The 16126-nt window shown below is 32.5% G+C and overlaps 1 protein-coding gene across 7 annotated transcripts in view; it reads left to right on the forward strand.

Moving 5' to 3' along the window:
* LOC135953133 (myb-like protein I) overlaps window positions 1-16126 on the forward strand; it is a 92835-nt gene that overhangs the window by 62977 nt on the left and 13732 nt on the right. For all 7 annotated transcript variants that reach the window (XM_065502827.1, XM_065502826.1, XM_065502830.1 and 4 more), the window contains exon 3: window positions 13056-13225. In XM_065502827.1, coding sequence (XP_065358899.1) covers window positions 13056-13225 — 170 coding nt within the window. The remainder of the gene's footprint in view (window positions 1-13055; window positions 13226-16126) is intronic.

Below are 16126 nucleotides of genomic sequence, written 5' to 3' on the forward strand. Positions count from 1 at the left end.
TCCTACGTGCACATATTCGTCTAAGGACGATCCGATTATTGCACATTCATCAGCATTTTCATTCTCACTTAGGTCGACATGTTGATTTCCAAGCTGGATCGGGGAATGCATTTTTTGTTTTCCATTTACTCTCTTGGGATCATTTGTCTTCCACAAAGCATCTCGATCTAATACGATTTGTTTGCAGTTGTTTTTCAAATGTAGATTGCACTGTCCTAGTTATTGGAGTATCGTGCGTCTCCATGTACGATGTTGCCATTAGAATCAGTCTATTGTTATTTTGTATCAGTTTCGTTAAACGGTTGTTGTTTCAGCTAAGTCGATGATTGGTCTGCTGTAGCTGTTCTAGTATAATGGGGCTGTCATCTGCCTAGAAACAACGCCCTCTGTGTATTTGGTGTAGTGCTGGGGACCTTGCTAATTCATTGATTCCCACTTTCTTCTCAAGGGGGTGGCGGGCTGCGTGACCTTTCCCATGATGTTATCCTCTCTTCTAGGAGAAGGGGTGGTCAGGGGGCTTCTTAGATGGATTTTTAGATGAGGTTAATTTGTTAAAAACTCGAAAAGCATGATGAAAATTTTTCATCCTCTGCCAGAGATCCAACCCTGGGGTGCTTGATTTTGTAGGCAAGCACTTTAATATCTGCTCAGATAGGCCCACTCATGAATTGAGGAACGATGACATATCTTTAAGACTTAGGCGAATTTAGCAGAAGTATTTTTGTTGAAAATATCAAAGAGAACATCGTCTTTAGATTGTTAGTAGAGTAACTATTGAGTAAATAGGTTTGTTTTACTCTCCCCCGCCACACATAATTAAAGATATGTCTACTGACCATTGTGAACATCCAGAGTTCAATATATGTTTTTTGGCCCCATATAAATGATGTGCGCGTGCTTTTATTTCATCGTTTACTGAGTCCCGTCTTCCATAACTTTACATCACTCTAATAAACGTCGAAGTTACTATAAACGTTATAAACTACTGTTATTTTAGACAGCATTTTTATTTCTTACCAGTTGACCGCTCCGGCTTCGCCCGGTAACATTTACTAATGTTAGTTCTTCAATACTTTGTACTGCATACTTTAGGGAGCTTTTTTATTGCAGTTGACTGGACTCAATTTTTTACAAGTTTTACCCGGAATTTTTTATTTTTTTTTTTCTATACAAACCATCTCCTGAAAATTTCGAATCGAATAAAAAAAAATCAGCCAAATCGCACATGGACCATTTAATTTTTATATATATATAGATTTTATAGTAAATTTTAAATATATTTCTTAAAACCGGGCGAAGTTGAGCCATAGTTACATGTTTCACGGAGAATTGCGTTCATCCATTGCAGCATGAGTTCTTATTGATATTAGAAGGCGTCCAAATATATCCTTCGTGTTGGCTTTGGATTGCTAACTTCGATCTATATTAGATGATGATGTTTCGATTTTGTTGGAATTTTGGCCGCATCGACTATCACATTAGATGAAAACCCCTATAGTAGAGTTGGGCATAATCGTTCTTTTTACTGATTGGTCGTTTTTGTTCAAAACAAATAAATGAACAAGTTCGTTCTTTTTGTTCAGTTGGTCACTTCTATTCTGTGGTGTTTAACTGAACTAAGTGAATGAACAATTGCTGTCTTAATGTTTTTGCAGTGAACAAAACGAACAGGCCACTTCTGCTTTTGGAAAAAGAATTTGATATTAATAATAAAGAAAAGAAGAAGGAATTATATAAAATTCAAACAACATAAATCCCATTTAAAAGTGTATTCAAAATATAAGTTTCATATAATGACAGATGACGAAAAGGAATAAAGTGAATAAAAAGAACAATAAAGAACAAGATGATTGAACAACTTCACATTGTTCATTTGACTGAATTGTTCAATTGAACTTGTTCGTTCATGAACAACCCAACTCTACCCTATAGCACCAATCATCAAGTGAAATTAAATAGAATCGACTAGAGAACGTTATCTTGAGTAATACCGGATTAGTTATACGGTTAATATATCTCTTTGTGTTGTTGATTTCAAGATTTCATTCGTTGAATTGCAAACCATCATTTACTTCGTTGAAAGGTTTTCATAGGTACACTGTTGCCCAAATTGTTTTACACCCAACATTTTCAGAGCTTTCATTTTTTAAGAAAGGATATAGATAGAATGAATATGATTGTAGTTATTGCAACATCATCGTTGAAGCTCTTAATAGTATAGTATTCTTTATGACTATTGTAGCCTCCCTCCGTACTGTTGCTGTTAACTATTATCGCAATCCGATGATCTCATTAGCTTTGGCTCGAGAGAGCTTTATCAATCATTCGAAGCTGGTTGAAAATCTGTAATATCAGCAGGTTGGGCTGAATTTTAAGTTAGTCCAACATTTATTCTCCCGTTTTATCTTTTGAGTGATATTTGATCGCTTCGGCTGTGCGATAGTAATTCTCTTCTAGGGTATGTTGTTGTAACAGTTCCACTGTTGTTGAAAGTTCTTACAGCTGTCGCTGGATTGGCTAATCTTTGTCCGAGTGAGACTCGGGTTGTTCCGAAGCGTAGATCCAATTGTCATGGGAACATAATTCAACTTTGCTTTATGAGCTAAAGTCTTGAATGTGAAGGTTGAGATTTGTTGAACAGAAAATGATGTCCAAAGCATGATAATACATATAAATGTACTCGTACTCTGTAAATTTTAATTGTACCAAAAATGTACAGTTGTTATCAACCCTGATGCGAACAAATACAATAACAGAAACTGAAATTTAAACATTACAACTTGGCTAACAAAAATACAAACACACTTTCGCACATATACTGTATTAACACATGTAACTTAAATATACATGAAATACTTACTCACATAGATAGATATAAACATACATACACTTACACATCATCGAGCCACGTTTAAAAACACATTCAACGCACACATACTTCAACATGACACAGACATTGACTACACAAAAAGGATAATGAGTCTATTTGTGAACATTTGATATGAAATAAAGTTACAATGTGTGATATTTTCGGTTTTGTTAAGTGCGTTTCTGTGTGCGAGTGTAGTGTTTGTACAATTCAGTTAGCCCCCAAATGTAGGCAATAAAATGCTTAAATGTGTGTAACTGTATATGTGTTGGCAGGCAGGCAGGCGGAATATTTTTGGGTGGCTGATAACAACCACAATCAAAGACGGAAAATACGGTGGTTTGATTAAAATGGTTTGTATAACAATAAACGTGTATTATAAACATATACGTTTATACATTCGTGTACATATTTACAATATTTACAAATGTATATAGAAACATACATGATGGTGCCTTGTGGCTACGACATGTGTTTATATATGTGTGCATACTTTATGTGTCATTGTGTGTGTGTGTGTGTGTGTTGATGTATGTGGATTAGGGTAGCCCCGTTTGTATGAAGGAAAACTAAGCTAAGCTATCGATGTTACCAACTAAAATTAATTATTAGTTTGTTTGATGTGACCATTTCTTAAAATGTTGGTCCTTGCATCAGTTTTTGGTGAGCTGTGGATCAAAGAAATAAAATGTTCTTTTAAGGAAATGGTCTCTTCAAACAAACAAAACTTAAATTTTAGTTGGAAACAACGAAACCTTATTTTTCTGGCCATCCTAATGTATATACATATGGGCAATTCCATGTCATCGTACGTGACATTTGTACGCCTATAAAGTGGAATAGATTTTGTTAAAATAAGAGTATCTGAAAAATAATTTAGTCTTTATGTTCCATTAAAAAAAAAAAAGTTCTTTCAAAACATTATTGTCCAAAATATCGAACGAAATAAGGGAATATCGTACGTGACATAAAACGGAAGTAATTTTGAGGTACATGTAGAAATATGCGAAATTCTTTTAATTTCTTACACTAAACCAAATATTTTTCTTTTACAATTCGTCATAAATAAAAACAATCTTAGGATGATTTTGTAATAAATAAAATTTAATATCGTACGTGACAGACTTTTCTCTTATAGTAAAACAATATACATATATTCTGTAAAGCCAACTTTGGCTGACATTAGTGAAATGTAAAAATCTGCGAAATGGAACTGAATATTTAAAAGCGATTAATTTATTTTAAAAGTGTATTAATCTAGGTCTCTATTCGGTATTTACACAATAAAATATCTCTATTGGTTTTTGTTTAATTGGCTTTAGTACAGGTCGCGAACGTACGATTTTTCCACATTTTTTTATCATTATCACCATGCATTTTCCCATAAATATCTTTAAATTTCCTTAACAAATAAGTAAGAAAGTATCGTCGGTCAAGCCCGACCATATAATACCCTACACTAAGTAACATTTTTCTTTTAAAAATTCAATAATTTATATTCGTGAGTAATTTTTGAAGTGGGCTATGGGAGCTATGACCAATTATTGACCGATCACCATGAAATTAGGTCGTGTGATTTATGTCTACATGAAAGTTATTTATATTTAATTTTATGTGTATACCAACATTTTTATGAGATTTATGAACGTTAAAGTGATTTACGGAAGCGGGTCTTATATGGGAGCAATGACTAATTATACCCATATTTGGTTTCAATAAACAATTTGATAATAGCATTTTTTACTACATGTTAATTTGGGAGCTTAGTTTTCTCCGCAATCTTGCCTAAAAATCAGCACAATTATGAAAAAATTCCCCGGCAGTTTTTTCCCTTTTCTTAACATAGAATTTGAATAGGAAAAATGAGAAAGGGGAAAAAACTTCCGGGGAATTTTTTTTTCATAATTGGGCTGAATGTAATGTGAATGTAAATACTATCACATAGTGCAATTTTGGTGTTTTCTCCTATTGAGATCATCTTGAAAAAAGTTAAGGGTTTTTGTTTTTCAGTCGTGGTTGTCATTCTCGTGGAATTGCCCATATGAATACGGTTTAAGGTGGATAGACAGTTTTGTACTTTATCCCGAAGATGTTAAGATTTATATATATTCATACATAGGGTTTACAATTTCAATTGAAAATTCTTCCTCTAATTAAAATTCAAACCAAAAATTGATTTTCTTCAAAATCTGGCGCTATACTTTAAAAAGTTAGAGATAACTTCTTTTGGAAATTACAAGGAAGTTCTACTTCAAACTAAAATTGTTTGTTAAATTTTACTAAACATTTTCAATATTCAGTCCTTCGGCTTTGTTTTAACTAAGGGCTAATGCATTGTAGTTAACGGGGATTAGAAAAATATAATTAATAATTAGGTGTCTAAGATGGACATATTTTTGCCAAAAGTTCTTATTTTATTTACTGAAAATTGTAATATTTTTTACAGAAAAATTCCAAAGAATTTCCAAATTTTTATTCCTGCAAAATTTCCCCAAAGAAACCCTATTAAAAACATATTCGTGAATTCGTAAAGTGACTCCTTTGAGCTAAAAGCCTTAAGAAAATTTCCAAAACCAAACAATATGAATAATGACACATGCATACGACTAGGTACAACTAAGAATATAAAATTAAATCAATGTACAATCGAATTGTATACATATTTTTGGTAAAATAAACGTTTGCATAAATTTATTAAACAAACACATGCCGTTTGCAAATTTATGGAAACAAGTTTATTTATTTAATTTCTTTGTAGTCAAAAATTATTGATGAAATTTTTGTGAAACAAATATGTTTTTTTGTGAAGATTAAAGATTAAAGACCAGTGTTCTTCGACGCTAGCTCGTCCATTAGCACTTTATACCGTTCCAGCAAATTTCCTAAGTTTGTAACGCCAATTCCTAAAAAGGGAGTGGCTAACAACCCTGAAAATTATCGCCCAATAGCAATTTGTTCTGCACTTTCCAAAGTTATGGTGAGTATGTTTAACTATTATCTTGTGAAATATTTAGAGTCCAACAATCTACTCAGCGACCGACAGTGGCATTCGTAGAGGACGCTCTACTGGAGACTTGCTAGTATTCCTATCGGAAAAAATGTAGTTCTATTCACCATTTTGACGAAAGTAAATTGTTGGCTATAGACATTTCTAAGGCGTTGATAGGGTGTGGCTGGTGCGCTTGTATCAAAACTCTTTGTTTTTTGTGTAGGTAATAACTTCTCTCGATTTATATCGAGCTTACTCAGAGATCGCACTCTACGAGTTGTTGCAGATGGGATCTCATCAAACGAGTTCAAGATTAATTCAGGGGTACCGCAAGGCTTAATTATTTATCCTACTCTATTTCTTATCTATATAAGAATATGTATATAAGCGACCTTCTACGTCAAACTTCCAACCCTATCTATTCTTGTGCAGATGACAGCAACATTTGCCATTCATATTCATTCAATTATAGACCAGGCCTGTGGGAGATTGGGTCAATGAAGCAAAACATGAATGATTCCCTTAATCGGGACCTTGTGACAATCTCTGAATGGGATTGTGCGAACATAGTAGATTTTAATGCACACAAGACTCAATGTTGTATGTTAACACACAAGCGCACGACAGATCATGTTGCTTCATCTGTTTTTATGGGTGGTGTAAATACTAAAGAATCAAAATCTCTTGATGTTCTAGGCATGAGTATTCAGTGCGATGTCCGATAGACAAAACACATTTTTCAAGTGTCTAAGGAAGCATTCAAATGCAATGGTTTTCTAAAACGGTGTAGGAAATAATTCACTCCATCTAATCACCTTACAATTTACACCACTTATATCTGACCTAAAATGGTCTACAACTCTCATGTGTAAACCGATGATTCGAAGTCTATTTTGGAGTTTCTTGACTGCGTACAGGAGAGGACGAAGTTGCTTATCGGTGACAGTAGGCTATCCAGCTCTATTGACTCACTGGAACATCGTCGCCGCGTGGGTTGTGTTTCACTGTTCTACCGATACTACTATGGAATGTACTCTGCAGAAATTAGTGACATCGTTCCGGAAACGCGTCCATTCGTGGTCGACTGGACAGAGGATCGCACAACGCATTACAGGGAAATTCGTTCTTTACCCATATAGTCCGTATGTGGAATAAGCTACCTGCTGAAGTCTTTCCTGTCACTCCCATAACATATTTTCCTAGTTCCAATACAATGCAATGAGTGCTGGTCCAAGCAAAAATAAAAAAAATGGGAGTTAGAGTTTTATTATCAGTCGTCTCCAATTATTTAATAACCTCCATAATAATCATTATCACAGCCTGGAAACAGTATTATGATCTTTGAGATAAAAGTATTTACATATTTTTTTGTTCGAATTATCTGTATATAGATTGGTTACTTGGTCATTCCTTACTTTTGTTGCTTCATCCCATTATTCTCCTAACGGTATTATGTTGATTCAGTTAGTGCTGACATATTTATTTTGAATTGTGTTACATCCTTTAGCAGGATGATTGTTTTCTTTTGGTGTTTTATTATGTGGTCATTGATTAGCCATTCTCCCATTACCATCAGTCTAGTTGCAGCCAGATAAGCTTCATATATCACCTGTATTTCGATTGGTAGTATTGATAAAAACCCAAATCCCTAACTGGGTTTTTTTTAATTAGTCCCACAGTACAAACATATTAGGATTATATACAACAAAACAGGTTGTAAAAGATTTGTTTGAAGGATGTTATCCGGCCTTTTCTTTTGGGTTAATTATCGCTTTGTAATTTATTTTTATATTTCAAAATTTCCAGAAATCTCCTTTTTTTCTCCGGATAGTATGTGAATATTTATTTGTCCGTTACTGGATACACGAATCCGGTAAGCTTCCTTTTTTCTTTGTCTCCTTGATCTCCCAGTAAAGGTCTTCCGACAAAAGACCTAACTCTCCTATTCTACCTTCGTCTATGTCACCCCAATTTGAGCAATATATTGGGTGCTTTTGTAATAATCATTATAGTAGAGACTCAGGCTATTCTAATTCCTGCACAGTTATGCTTTAAGGAGTTATACATATTTTTAATTCCCTTAAATCCTGCATTGTCCTTATGTGTAATTAGCTTTTAAACAAAATATTATTTAGCATGTATTGTATTCATGTGTTTCGTGTGTGTGTGTGTGTGTGCCTGTCTGTCAGTAAACTACAATAATATTTGAATTTACAAGTAGTTTGTTTCGTCGCCTTTAACCTATTTCGTGTTGTATAGCTTCGTCTTCTTATTATCCTTACCCTTCCTATTTATACACACACTCAATACATTTCACCCAACTTCATTATCATCACTACAATAATGATGAGGTTGATTGCGATTTCTATCATCCACACATATTTATAATTTTGTAAATCCCCTGCAGCCCTTGGAACTACACCATTTTTCATTGAAATTGAGAAAGTTCCATATGAAATTGAGAATTTCAAATTAAAATTGAGAAAATTCCAATTAAAATTGAGAATTTCCATTTTAAATTGAGAAAATTCCTAATGAAATTGAGAATTTCTATTTGAAATTGACAAAATTCCAAATGAAATTGAGAAAATTCTAAATAAAATTGAGAAACATTATATAAATTATTTTATATTAAAAAAACAAAATTAACGATTATACCAGATGTGAAAAGATGTGATGGTCTGGATAGAGAGACCAATTTTAATTTATTTTGTCGTAGAAAATATTGTTCGTTGGTCTCGTTTTGGATCTCGAACAGTTCGATCCTACTAATAGGTGTAATTGTTACCGCATGCATTATTCAAATGGATAGTCGCAGAGGTTCGTTCACTGCCGAAAGCGTAAACGCATGGATCAAAAGAGTTCTTGATAGATGACAAGAGTTGGGCAATCAGTTAACTTAACTCGTTCTGGCATGTGACAATGTCCCTTGCCACAGTCGTCTAGGTGAAATTTTCACCAATGCTTAACCTTATTGAAATAATTTGGTTCAAAATCAAAAGTATTCTAATGTAGGAGATCAAAGGATTTTATATCTTCAAGAATTAATTAACTATTCCAAGTCCTGTATAACTACTGGAGATTGCAGTAAAGCTATACAACATTCAACATCATTCCAACAAAGCGCTTTGGAATTGCAAGATCTGCCTGTTGGTCAATAACATTACATATTTATGTTATTTGTTTCAAATTTGTTTAATGTGCATATATTATTTATGTAGAGTAAAATAACATTTTCACAATTTCATTTGGAATTTTCTTAATTTCAATTGGAATTTTCCCAATTTCATTTGGAATTTTCTAAATTTCAATTTGAATTTTCTCAATTTCATATTGAAATTCTCAATTTCAATTGGAATTTTCTCAATTTAAAATGGATGTTCTCAATTTCATTTGGAATTTTCTCAATATCATGTATAATGTTCTCAACATAGAATAAACGCATAGAACGGAACGAGAGAGTAAATTATTATTCACACATACGGGTGATACAAAATCAAAATACATGAAATACATTTTCATGAATTAGGTTTCTGGCTCTCAGTTACCTATCTATTTGTTGTCTATGGTTCTCAATTTCAATTAAAAATGGCGTAGTTCAAGTAGCTTATATCACTACCTTTAAAACTACCGGGTAATATTTGAGAGTGTGTCTGTACTTGTTTGTGTTTGTATCATTCACCATTCCCTTGGATTTCTCGTTTGTTTTGTTTTTGTTTTTTTAGTGTTCTTCCTTTATATTTGGTTTTTTGCTCTATTGATTTTTAACATAATCAAACATTATGTAGATGTTTGTAAGGATGTATATAGCAGCAGACGTGATAGGTTGTGTGCGTGTCTGTCTGTCTGTTTGTCTGTCCTCGTCTTCTCGATTTGATGTGGCTGTGATGATATGAATATCTGTATGGATGTTATGTGAATGTTTTGGTGTGATGAACAAATGTGTTTGTCTTCGTATCTGTTTATTTTATAATCTTTATCAAACATACACACTCTATCTATCTATCCAACACATTCAATAAGTCCTGTCTTACTATATTAAGTAAGTTGACTGTGCTTATACACATGTATATTAGGATGGCCGCCAAAAAAAATGCATATTCCCAACTAAAATTTTTTTTTTTTTGATATTAAGAAAGTTAGTTGTAGCTTTGTTCGTTAGAAAGAAGGGTCTTGCCAAAGATTTTTTATACATATTCTATATTTTCTATTATTTCTATTTGTTGGGTCCGTCGTATCTCATTTTAATGATTTCTGAACGGAAAATGTATGTGTTGTTGCTGCAGTTCCTTTGCTCCTTGGATGCATTTAGAGCGATCGTGGAAGCTTTTCTTAATGTGGGGTTGTCATAGAATCCAATCATTGTCGGAATCGGGTTTGAAAACGACAGAAAAAGTACTTTGGTCTCGTGAATTCGAAAGTTATCGGTTTTATATTCGATCTATAATTAAATTCGTTATCGATTAAACAAAAAAATACATTGGATTTCATAAGCCAAATATATCTTTTCTGCCGTTTTCAAAACCGATTACGACAGTGATTAGATTCTATGACAACCCCGACTATTTCAGCTCTGCAGGATAAAATACTCCTAAAACTAATATGGGAGTTTCTAACCTGAAGGTTTATAATTGGTTGATTCACAATGTATCCATCCTATCATGCCATATTGTCATAATGTTCTAATATTTCACGACTTGGCGGCTCAGCTTAACCGACACTTAGGCATTCGGAGCAGATTTCTGTAGTATTATTTTAGAAATTTTTTGTGAATCGATCAAATATTTATCTGTTTAATCGTGACAATCCTCTTGCCCATAACTAATAATACAACTACTAATTTTAACATTTTTTTAAAAATTCTGGCATATATTTAAAATAAAACTATGTATTTGGGAATATTTTTAATTCCGTTTGGAGACAGCAAGGAAAAGTGTCTGGTAACTGAACATACACAACTGGTTGATTCACCAATTCTTTAATTTTTGCATTTAAAAAATAAGAATTTTCCGTAACCAAAGTGACATATAAACAGAGAGTTAGTTAATTGCAAATTATTTTTATTTGCGAATAGGCTACGCATAAAAGTAGTAATAATATATTAGGACATTATGACAATATGACTTAATAGCTCACCTTGTGAATAACCCAAAACTTGCATTTTTCCCACACTCCGTTTTTAAAGAAAATTTACTTTCCAATTTCAATTAATTTTCCAAATATTTTTGTCAATTCAAATAAAGAGTGAAACAGAAAAAACTTATACTTGTATTAAATTAAATGAAACTTAAAACGTTCAATATAAAAATTCTCAAAAATACGCAAATTTATTCAAAAATTATACAAATTCATTAAACATTAAAATATTGGCATATTTATAAATTTATAAACTTTTTCGTGAAATCATCCCATTAAAGATTTTATAATTGTTTCCGTAACCGTTTTTTGGACTAGGTGGTCCACTTACGCTTAAAATAGGATTCCTGGGATGACTTTCATGTGTCCTTTAATTCTTTTTTTACAAGAGCCCAATACCTTTCCACAGGCCGAAGTTCTGGACAGTTGCCCTTATGGAAGGCCTTTTCTCCATAGTGGCATAATGCCAAATCGTACCAGAAATATTTTGTTTGTTTGTTTGTCCGGTATTTTTCGTGGTCCATCAGCCACATAAAAATCTTAACCAGGATGTTGTGAAAAGTCTGTGAAAGTTTTATCATCCATCACACAACAGATGTATTTTTTATAAAATTTTACCTCAATTTTTTCACTCTTTCTTTTGCATCTAAGTTCTTTACCGCATTGCGATCTGGAACATTCTGAACTATGTACGACTTCAACCCCGCATTGTCTCTGCGCACAAAATCAGAGCATTTAACTTTACGAGCTGCTTTTCTTATAGAAGTGTACGAGTTGTTCGACTTTTTTGCCTTACCTTTTTCTGTTCTTCCTGATCCAGGTATTCTTTCAATGTTCAAGTCTTCCTTATATTCTTTAATGGCTTTTGAAACAGTGTGCGTTTGGATTTTTTGATTTTACAATTTTAATTAAAATATATTTTTTATACAAATTTTGAAAACAATGGACCCAGAACGATTGTATTTTCTACCTAAATATTATTAATAGGGCCATCCTAATAAATATTCATACATTTGTGTGTATTATGGGATTCCTTTCTGTTTTGTTCTTCCTTATTGTATACGAAATGGACTATTGTACGGGAGAATGTTCATTTGTTTGAGTGGGAGCGTGTTTAAGTTTGTTGTTTTATTTTGGTTTGGTTTACTTGTGTTTGATGATTCAATACAGATTGTGTAATATTGTTGTCGTTGTTGTGGATTTTTTTTTAATAAAATCGTTCCTCTATTTATTTTCTATTCGTTTTATTTTTTGCTCCCTGAATGTGTGAAATTTAACGTATTTGAATGAGTTTATTTTTACACTTTTCATTCACAAGGCTGTTTCCGTTTTTTTCCTTCCTATTTTTTCTTATTCCTTTTCTTCTTGTTTATTTTAATTTAGAAAAGGAAGCTGTATGAATGTCAGTTTTGTGAGCGTATTTTTATATGGATGTTTGCGTGTGTGTTTGTTTGTTATTTAATACAAATAAACCCGTTCGATTCTTTGTTATTGTTGTTGTATTTAATAGCTTAATTTCAAAATTTTGAATTTTTCTTAAGGATCCTTGATATTTGGCATGTATGTATGTATTTGTTTTTTATGTCTTCTTCAAGGAAAGGATTGGGGGGAAATTAATACGCATATTACCTATAAAAATTCGTATGTTTAGAAATTTAAGTTTTTGTAATAAATGAAGATGTATGAATATGAATAGGCTTTATATTATGGAATATCTGAATTATTTTCTCTAATATTATAAAATTATAATTATAAATCATAATGAAATGTTTTATAAAACAAATTTAGTTTTATGGACCTATAATAAAATAAAAAATGCCTTATGAAAAAGAGCTTTATTTTTAATTTAAGAATGAACTAATTTAAATTAAAAATGTTATAAATGAATTCAAAAGTAATGACATAATTTATTTTTCGTTTTCTACTAGTGTTTAAGTTATATGTATTTAAAACAATAATCTATTTTACGATATTTTATAAGTTTCTCTAACTATTTACTAAACTGGTTTCATAAGTTACTTTAACAATTTCTCTTCTTTCTTTTTATTAATTTCTTTCTAGGAATATGAGATTAAAGATCATCGACCGTTTCTATCACTCAATCAAAGTGGCCTAAATAAACCTGATCAAATTAAATTTGCACGTTATCTTGGACAAGGTTTACCAACATTTACTCTATTTTGCATTTATAGTAATTTTAAAAATTTATTTTGCACTAAACGTACCGAAATGTAAGTATTTTTTTTTTAATTTAAGATATTTGAACATATGCATTATTTTTTAAAGTTTAAAGGAATATCAGTATAATTACGATATCTCATTATCAAAAATATATTAGTAGTATCTCTCAATCTGTAGACAATAGATTAATTAAAATCAATGTGTAATCGATGGAATAATTACTAGCAACACAAAAAAACTTTCTGATTGCTAAGTCCCGGTCCACGCAGTGAAACATTTGCTGCAAAACATTTTTAAATTCTCTTTTGAAACTACATTCGTGTCCACACAGTGAAGTTTTTGCTTTTCAGTTTTTGGCATTTCCGTACAGTACGAATACGAACGATTAAATGTGGATGACATACTCAACAAAAACTTCATGTACATGAAACAAAGTTCCCTTTTTCATTCATCTTTCCCCTTTCATCAACAAACTCAAATGTTTTGCAGCAAATGTTTCACAGTGTGGACCGGGAGTGTCCAAAAAACCGGCAAATTTAAAAAACTGATTTCCGGTTTAACCGAAAAAGTGTGTTTTTGAAAAAACCTGTTTTGATTATTGTCTTTTAAAAAAACCGATTAGCGGTTTCGGTTTTTGTCTTCAAAAAACCCGGTTAACCGGTTTATATTAAATTTTTATTTAATGGTCAAATGCTACAATTTTCTATAAAATAAATCAATATTTTTAAAAATGGTATCAACGTTATTCAAAAACATGTTTGAATGAGCCTTAGAAAATATATTTCATTAAAACCGGTTAACCGTCTTACAATAACCGGTTTGTCAAAAAACCGAAAAGTTAAAAAAACCGAAACCGGTGGAGTTTACAAAGATGAAAAAACCGGTTGACCGGTTTTCTGATTCGGTTATAATCCTTGAATATTATGATCCGACAAAATGAAAAATAATCAAAATTAATATATCCAACTGTCAGAATAAAGTACGTAATTTCAATGCATCGTAATGTTTCGGCGTTAACTTTATTACCGTCATGTTGGAAAATGGGTATTATACTCGCTTTGTGCATTTTGTATAAATATTGAAACTAGAAAAATAGTTTATGAGAGGAAGGATAGTGGGAGTAGTGTTTGTGGACATTTAATTTGAATGTTCCTATATTGATAAGCAGGAAGCTTATTACACATACGGACAGTACGGCTAAAAACAATACAGCTAATGTATTGTGTGATCCACTGTCCAGTCGACAACGATTTGATGAACCTGTATTGCGTAAAAAACTAGGGGTTCCGGGAACAAGTTCCCTAATTTCAAATTTAGTATCATTAGAACACTGAAACAGATGGAGTGAAGTATTTCCTAGGCACTTGAAAATCAAGGCGCTTGAAAAATGTGTTTTGTCCAGCTGACATCGCACTGAATACTCATGCCTAGAACATCAAAAGCTTCCTTAATATTTACACCACCCATAAGGAACTTCGTCCTCTCCTGTACGCGGTCGAGTAACTCCAAAATAGACTTCGAAGCACCGGCCTACACATGAGAGTTTTATTCCATTTTACCCTGTGTAAATAGTAAGGAGATCAGATGGAGTGAAGTATTTTCTACACCATTTTTAAAAATCAAGACACTTGAATGTTTCTTTCGACACTTGAACATGCCTAGAACATCAAGAGCTTCTGATTCCTTAATATTTACACCACCCAGATGTGTTAAGATGCGTGCATTAAAATCAACTTTATTCGCACCACTTTCAGAGGTGGTTACAAGCATAGAGAAACATAGAGCGGAAACTAGAAAAAAACTCAAACCAAAAAAATTACTCAAAATATATTTTTTTCTACTAATACATTCTCACCACATAGGTTTCTGACAACTTAGTTAAGTCTTTGACAGGAGAGTTTCCGCTCTATGCATATTCTCTATGGTTACAAGATCTTGGTTAAGCCTAACATTTATGTTTTGCCTCATTGCCCCAACCTCTGATAGACTTGGCCTATAATTGAATGAATATGAATGGCAAATGTTGCTGCCATCTGCAATAATAATAATAATAGATAGGGTTGGAAGTTTGACGTAGAAGGTCATTTAAAAAGTTATGAAATAGAGTAGGAGAAAGGACGAAAGGACGAAACCTTGCGGTATCCCTGAATTGATCTTGAACTCGTATAGTCGATCTCTGAGAATGCTCGATATAAATCGAGAGAAGTTGTGATCCAAATCTTTTTACCGGTACAATGTTTGGACACATAACTTCATATATTTGGAACCATGTGGCAAAGTTGGTGTTTCACCTAGTTTACACTCTAACGCACTTTAATTGTTTCTCATTTTCAATACCAAACATTTCTGATCAACAGAGAATATCTGGGAAAATTTTCGTAAGTCCTAGATTGTGAGAGAATTCCTTTACAAAATAATAAAAAAAACACTCCACAGCAAGCATCACTCACCTTCGCCATTGAAATTTCATATAGTGTGATTTTTCACTTGTTGATAGCCTTCGATGCCTTCGATATATTTTGGAGAATTTGAATATCGATGCCTTAATATAAAAAGGAACTAACTATGTTTAACATATACAATTTAAAAAATGCAGATAATATTAGATGTAATGAAGGTTATATCGATGTTGGTAAACAAGTTACAATCGTACAAAACTTACTACTTATTCTCCATAATTTTCTTTCCTATAAGCCCCATAGCTTCCATATAAGCGTTCTCCCAAAAATAAATTTTAAAGTTAAACTTCCGAAGTAAATAGCGTATCGAGATAAACTTTAACACGAATAGGTTAGGTTGAGTAGAGGGGCGGTTATATCACCCATACCCATTTGTCGTAAAGTCGGCAATGTTAAGAACCTATTCCTCTTGATATAGTTTCTAAGCGATTTGATGATCATTCCACAGCATGGCTTTATGGTTGACATCGAGATACGTATGCACTGAATATA

The sequence above is a fragment of the Calliphora vicina genome, chromosome 3, assembly GCF_958450345.1.
Source record: "Calliphora vicina chromosome 3, idCalVici1.1, whole genome shotgun sequence".
In the NCBI taxonomy this organism is placed as follows: Eukaryota; Metazoa; Arthropoda; class Insecta; order Diptera; family Calliphoridae; genus Calliphora; species Calliphora vicina.